Below are 7,211 nucleotides of genomic sequence, written 5' to 3' on the forward strand. Positions count from 1 at the left end.
CTCAAGGTCTGACAAGTTAGGCGAGTGGGAAAGTGTCCTGAAATGATTTTGTCTTTATTGGCCACCAGTGAACGTCCCTATGAGTAATTATTCTCCCAAAATACTCACATGCAGTGTGAAGCTTTTTTGTTCTGACTGCTCTGGAGGATGTTCATAAAAATAATGAGGCACGTTTCTGCAAACACACACAGACTTACTTAGCCACGCACTGTGCAGAAGTCAGCACCCACTGCTTTGCAACGATGGTGCCGCCGCAGCCCCATTTCACCATTTTCGAATCATGAGATGTCATGTTGAGGTGAACCATCCATGGCCAACTTTCCTTTTTGGCATCCTCTGCACCAATGATGGAGCTCCTCACTTCATTTCCCAGTAGACCTGAAAAACACAAACAAAATGCTGGATGTAAGTTTGAGGCATCTAAGAAAATTAAATCCCATCAAAGTAAGAGCTGTTTGCTATTTTGCTCAGAATGGATGATAAACATTAGAGCATCAGTCTATCGAGGCTGCACTCTGAAATCTGGGCTCTGGAGTTGGGAAATTAAGGTTCAGCATTTTTCTCTCTCACCACCACTGTTGTGGAGCAGTACCAACACAGTTAGCAGAAGTTTGCAGAAAGCCATGGCCGTGATGAAGAACAGTGTAGCAGTACCTCTGTGTGGTGAGGGGGGAACAAGTGCAGCTTTATATGCACTGCTGGAGAGATGACTATCATTAGTCCCGCCCTTTACATCTCAAACCACACCTAAAAAAATGTACATGTGTTTTTCACATACAGTGGAAAAATTGTTGAAGAGTTTGGTTGAATATTCTGGCAACGTGCCAAAAATATACATTTTGAACAATCGAATGCCATCTTTGATGAAAGAGTTTAATTCTTTTATTTGATTTATCTGCACTGCAGACCTGTTAGTGTGACACATTGTGCTTGAAAAGTTACCTGCTACTGCTGTGTTTAATTTCCACTTAAATTATCTAAAACTGGGGGGTGGTGGAGTTAAAGTGTAAGGCATAAAAGGTGTGGTCTCAGTAGAATTTCCATCTCCACCCTAAATGACCTTAGCCCTTCCACCCTTATTATTATTTATTATACTATATAACTGCTCTTGTATACAGACCCACAATGTTTCTGTTTCAATGGTTCTTACGCATACTCCATGTATATAGTTTCACTCACATATATGTATCCATATATGCTTTTTATTTTATTTTAATTATTTATTTATTTTCCCCTTGTTGTATATTGTTTTCTCTTCTTACCTTTGCACCTTTGTGGTCCAGCTACCCAATTTCACTGTGCAAGAAACTGCACAATGACAATAAAAAACTCTAAGTCTAAGTAAAGGTCTCGAGCATGTACGACTGAAAGGGAGCGAAGGGAAAATGGAGACAGAAAGGCAGAGGAAAGGGCAAGGACCGAGTACTCGTACTCCAACTATTGAGACCTGTGTACTCATTGCAGAGACCTAAGTTCTGTTGTGTTTGCCATTTGCTGCATATCCCTCGATCTCTCGCTTTACTTTATTGCCATTCAAACCTCTAGGAATAAAAAAAAAGCCACAAATAAGTCACAAAAGAAAAGTTGTCATTGAATTCTGTCACACTGATAATTCACATTAGTAAGTAAACTGAAGCACAGATGGAAAGCCCAAGGTGGCATAGCAGGTAGTGAAATGAAAAGGCACTTTAGCTGCTACTGGAAAACAAGCAAAGAACAAAGGAGGGAGGAAAAAATACAAAAAGCTAGAAAATAATGAGGAACTAAACTGAAAGGATAGACAGGAGGAAGATGGAAAAGAAAGACTTTTAAGAAGCTTGAAAACAAAGGTTAACGACATGGAAAGCACAAAGACTGTGAAAGTCTTATTCATGTGAGTGAATGTGAGTAGCTGATAAATGCTTGGTAATGCAAAAAGGTTTGAAAGGTAATGAGTGCACGATTTATTTATTTATTTAAAAAAAAAATTTGAGGGGGGGATTTTGCAGCCGCTGATTAAGTTGTTATTTTTTGATGCATCTCCGTATCTCGTTTTTATCTTTCCACATCTATACAGGCTCCTCGGTTTGTGCAACAACTTACGTGGTGATGCTGAGCGCCGCACATGACATTCTCGAGAAACAAGAGTCACGAAATGAAACGGCGTCTGTAAGAGAACAAATGTGTATTTAAATATGCACTGCTCAAATAAATGAAAGGAATACTTGATCACTGGATTCTGGCACAAAGTCTTCAGAGATGTTGATCTGTCCAATCAGGAAACAGAAACTGCTGTGAATGCATTTCACCTGCTTAGGTGCAAATGAAAGATGCATAAGGTGCACTGGAGGAGTAACAACAACTATTTCTATGTCACTGCTCATAGTAAGAGAAGGTACCTGCAGTCTATTCAGAGTGCACAGCTCTAACCCTGCAGCAGGACTGTCATGTGATGAGGAGCGCTGCCAGAGCTCATATACTCATCATGTTCCAGGCAGAGGATGACTTTGGTTTCCTCTGATTCCATTTCCATCGTTACATCTTATTTTTCCACAATAAACTGCATGATGTACTTTACCAGTTCAGATTCTCAAGTTAAAAATCTCATTCATTGAGATCTGATGTGTGACTCAAGTGTTCCCTTTATTTTTTGAGCAGTGTAGTTTGGCAGTGGTCACGATTCAAAGTCGTTTTTATTTTTAGGGTTAAGTGAACTTCTCAGCTTTTATGAGTGGAAAAGAGGACAAGAGGAAGACCTCAGAGGAGATTGATGGATGGTAGTGAAGGAGGGCATAAGGATGGATGGTGTGGCAGAAACTACAAGCTGTATCATTTGTGTCCACAGATGTTCAGTTGTTACATTTTTCTTGGCAGGCTGTGCTGTTAGCTGACATCCTACCAACACTCTTCATCAAACTGTTCGCTCCCTTTGTGATCCACAAAATGCCTTATGGGTAATTATTACTTTGATTGCTGTTCTTTGTTTCCACTTGCTGTGTTTTTACAGTAACTAACAATCATCACTCACATTATTGGTACGATCTGATTTCACTGCACTGATAATAAACAAATAGTTGTTTCTTTGACAAACTTGCAAATGACAAAAACTGTGACGTCCTTCCTGTTTTACAGTAGTGTGTTTGTATCAGGTGTCAGGATTTTAGCCCCACTGGCAACATGAGGTTTGAGTTTGGTTTAAAAAAAGAGAAAGAAGAAGAAAACAACAAGAACTTTGTTTTATTTGCATATTATTCCCACTCAATCCCACCTTTGGCGCTCTTTTTGTGCTGCTGCTAAGCTGCTGTGATGTCTTTTGGCAATAATGATCTCCATTTGTTTTCGTCTGGCTTTAATGTTTTCATGTATATAAGATGTTAAATTTATGAATGAGAGCTTAGCAGTGACCAAACATATGAAATTGGAGCAATAAAAAACCTACTTGGTTAATGGCTGTGCCTGGTTTCAGTGGCCCCGGCTGACTAATCAGAGCTGAAAAAGAAAAGAAAAATTGGACTTTATATGTTTTGTGTGTGATATAGTCAGGAAGTCAGTTGTTAACAGACCGAGTTCTTCTTGCTGTCTGCATAAAAACATCGCTGTCATGGTGCTTTCCAGCTTTCCTGGTTAATTCCTGTTCTTTTATCCCAGCATTCGAGTGTGGTTCTGTGCCATCATGGCAGCAACGAGTTTCCTCCTGGTGTCCTTCTCCTCAGCTGTGTGGATGAGTATTCTCGGTAAAGCAACCTGTTAATAATTCAGATCAGATCTTTTATCATTAAGGGTGTCTGATATGGCTCTGATGAGCTTTTAGAAGGTGGATTAGATAAAACTTTGAGTTTAATTTCTTCTTATCTACTGTGAGCATCTGTGGTTGTTCCACAGAAGCTTGATAGAGCTTTACTGCTGCTATAAATAATAATTTATCGTACCAGTTCACGCTTCTGTCAAATACACATATCAAAGAATTTATGAGAAGTAGGCAGTTTAATATGAATCAGCAGTCGGTTACGGGACAGCGATAATGCTTCGATGAATTTTCGGCATGTCCCATGATGAGCTATGGAGCCATTTTAATGACCCTGTTTGTCCTGCTCTTTTTCTGTGTACTAGTTTGTATTTAACTTGGAATGACTCCACAAAGTACTCTGCTGGAATCACAAATTGAAGATGACCAACATTTTGTCGTTTGGAAAAGTTCCAGTGAAAGAGTGGATGAGGGAGTGCTTTCAGGAAATGCTGAGTCTAAAGGTGATGCAGCAGGTGATCCAAGGCACCAAACGTACCAGCCCCAAACTAAAGGCTGCCACCGTAGATACTAGTACTAGTGTTTTTATAGTAATCCTGCTGGCTGTGTATGCATGTAAACCTTTAAAGATGAGTGGACTTTTTGCTGATATGGGGCCAAACTGGCATTTTATATTTAATTTAATTCAGTAGTGATACTGGCACCACAGATCTACTGGAAGAACTGGATACCAGATGCAAAGATGGCCCCTGCTTGCTAGAAATGTCCTGATAGACTGTAAAGGGCCCAGCTAGTGAAATATTTTATAACACAGTGGAGAGGTGAGTCTGGAAATGATATTTTACATCACAAAGAGGGGCGAATTTAGCATTGATATTTGTATCAGTAGGTAAAGGTGAATGCTTGCACAAATAGTAATTTAGATCTGTGCTCACTCTCTGCAACTGAGAGAGTTCAGTGTTTTCTGTGGACTGTGTCAAAATATCATTCGCAGTAGCATTAGAAATGCTGTATTTTAATAGCCAACACTATTTCAGACATTACTGTTAGAATCAAGCAGACCTCTATGTGAATAAAATAAGTCAGTAAAGAGCAACTAAATTCGATTCAGTTCACCAGTAACTAAAATGCAACCATTGTGACTGCCCACAAAGGTCCTGTAAATGAGCTCTTTTTATTGAAGTTTGTTCTTCAAACAAAAGAATAAATTCTTCCACTTTGCTCTCTCTGATCACGTTCTCTGTGGCTGTGTTTGCAGGAGTGATCTTTGCCAGTATCAGCTCAGGACTGGGAGAGTTGTCCTTCCTCTCTCTAACAGTATATTTCAGCAGGTAAACACTCTTCACTCATTCTTTTTGCCAATTTTGAATTTGTGTGTCTATTGTGTTGTTTACATATTGTTGTGATTTACATTGCAGTGCTTGGGAGTCACCATCTACCGGAACCAAATTGCTTGTATGTGTTTGCACATATACATGGGCAATAAACACGATTCTGATTCAGTTGCTGCTCTCTTATTGAAGATTCAAACAGAGCTTGTCCAGATTAAATGACTTGGGTCTGTGACAAAGTGTAGGGTAAAGTTTGCACTTTTGAAATTCTACTTTCTTCACAATCTTTAAGTTCCTGCATGATGAAAAATTGCATGAATTTTACACAAATTTCCATTTATCATTTTCTCCCTGATGTCACCCATTTGTTTCTGGAGCATCATAGTGTTTTATAGAGCCAGAAGCAAGCAGAGGTTGGAGTGCTGTCTCCATGAGTTGTGCACACAGACACACCTGCTCATTAATAAATTACACACTAAAAAAAACCAAAAAACACAAACCAGCAGATTTTTCTCCACCACAGAGTAGGTTATATGACCTTTCAGATAATTTAAAGACATCAGCAGCACAAATTTAGCTGGCCTCAGTAACTGGCTGCGATGACGCCTAGCAGAGAACAGATGGACTGCTACAGGGTTGCAAAAAAAAGTTATGGAGTTATCAATCTGATATTCTTGATATCAGACGTTTTCCATTAAGTTAGGTCGTTTGGGCGCTTGACTCTAAATATCAAGATCCACAGTGACAGAGCTTTTTTTTTTTTCTTTTTTTCTTTTTTTCTGCAGAAAGCATTCGGTTGTAATTGCAACCGACCACAACGATCCAGTTTCAGCCCATTATTTCAACCAGGTTTTGGTTTTTTTTTGCTTTTGTCCCGATTTGGTCTTTGCCATCAGAATTGTTGTCTAAAGGCAAGAAAGATGCCCAACGGATTTACTTTACCAAATTGACCATCCCAGCCTTGCCATATTGGTCCATTTGATTCACCTTTTATTGTTTATTTTATTTTCCTTACAATACGGGACAGACTGACTGGGGGAAAGAAGGGGAAGAAGAAGAAAGAGAGGAAGAAAGAAAACAGAGAAGAGGGACGGGAGAAGGGGAAAGAAAGAAAGAAAAACAAATCAATATAACACCTGGATCACCTGCTGAGAAAGAAAAAAGAAAACAAGCAGAAAGAACAAGAGAATAAATAAAACACACCATCACAATGAAATAGTGGAATATGACAGTAAATACTAAATATAAACATTATTGTGCAGCACAAAGATAACAGACACAGATGTGCTTTGAGGAGAGCCAAAAAGGGTGTAGTTGGTGTGACACCCGTGTGTACACCTGTGAGCATGACCGCTTGATTGCTTTTTAAAAGGTTCTTCCATGTAATGATCTGCTAGAGGGTGTGGGGGCCACAGCCCCGTCCTCCAGGGATGAAGCAGGTATGGAGGAGATCAAACCTCCAGAATCCAGAGGCCCCCAGAACACAAGAGACCAAGGAAGACCAACAGAGGGGCAGGCCGGCCACTGTCCCAGAAAGAGCTGAGGAGAGTCCCAGATGAGGGCTCACTCAGCAGCCGCGGAGCAGAAGCCAGGGGGAGTTGCAGTGACGCGCCCGTGAGCTCCGCCGGCAGCCAGCTGTGACAGAGCTTTTTAATAGTACCTTCAAGAAAATCAGCCAAATTTCCTTCTAACAGTAATCCTGCTTACAGCTTAGACTCACAGCAGATAAAGTCCTGGTCACAAATGAGTTTAAGAAGCTGTGAATGGTCTTCCAACTGTGTTTTTATTTTTACTCTGGAACATTAACGGTGGTTTTCTGTCTGCTCCAGGAGTGTACTGGAAGGCTGGGGCTCAGGCACTGGTGCTGCTGGTCTTATTGGAGCCCTCCTTTACTCAGTCCTCATCCAAGCTGGCCTCCAAGCTCAGACAGTTAGTCCATTCATCATTTTTAGAGTTTTGCATGCCACAGTGAGACTTAACAAGGGTCCAATTTTGAATTAAGCTTCTGTAGGTCTAAGGTGTAGGTAGCCCAATGCTTTCATCTGTGGAGGTGAAGTGGTGGCCAAATAGTCACTTTAATTGAGTTCAGTTGACTCCAGTTCACTTCATTCAAATAAGACATTGACAGGATGTAGTTTGTATTTCCTGTTGAGACT

At 40.3% G+C, this 7,211-nt stretch overlaps 2 protein-coding genes across 2 annotated transcripts in view; one reads left to right on the forward strand and one right to left on the reverse strand.

Moving 5' to 3' along the window:
* LOC102311865 (tryptase-2) overlaps window positions 1-661 on the reverse strand; it is a gene marked incomplete in the record, with an annotated part of 2,014 nt that extends 1,353 nt beyond the window's left edge. The window contains 2 exon segments of the mRNA XM_014341149.2: window positions 198-378; window positions 571-661. Coding sequence (XP_014196635.1) covers window positions 198-378; window positions 571-625 — 236 coding nt within the window.
* Window positions 662-2,714: 2,053 nt separating this feature from the next.
* Window positions 2,715-7,072, forward strand: LOC121812129 (battenin-like). The gene is made up of 5 exons (XM_042213420.1): window positions 2,715-2,933; window positions 3,628-3,713; window positions 4,983-5,055; window positions 6,885-6,984; window positions 7,067-7,072. The coding sequence occupies exons 1-5, from the start codon at window positions 2,782-2,784 to the stop codon at window positions 7,070-7,072; spliced, it is 417 nt and encodes a 138-aa protein (XP_042069354.1). The 5' UTR covers window positions 2,715-2,781.
* The last annotated feature ends 139 nt before the right edge of the window (window positions 7,073-7,211 follow it).

The sequence above is a fragment of the Haplochromis burtoni genome, unplaced genomic scaffold (assembly GCF_018398535.1).
Source record: "Haplochromis burtoni strain Fernald_Lab_line unplaced genomic scaffold, NCSU_Asbu1 Contig_441, whole genome shotgun sequence".
Lineage (NCBI taxonomy): Eukaryota > Metazoa > Chordata > Actinopteri > Cichliformes > Cichlidae > Haplochromis > Haplochromis burtoni.

What these genes read in the sequence shown, in the direction of transcription:
- LOC121812129 (XM_042213420.1), top strand. Translation starts at nt 2,782, where the DNA reads ATGGTGTGGCAGAAACTACAAGCTGTATCATTTGTGTCCACAGATGTT. An exon ending in ATCCACAAAATGCCTTATGG is followed by an intron (nt 2,934 to 3,627) that starts GTAATTATTACT and finishes CTTTTATCCCAG; the next exon opens with CATTCGAGTGTGGTTCTGTG. An exon ending in TGTGTGGATGAGTATTCTCG is followed by an intron (nt 3,714 to 4,982) that starts GTAAAGCAACCT and finishes CTGTGTTTGCAG; the next exon opens with GAGTGATCTTTGCCAGTATC.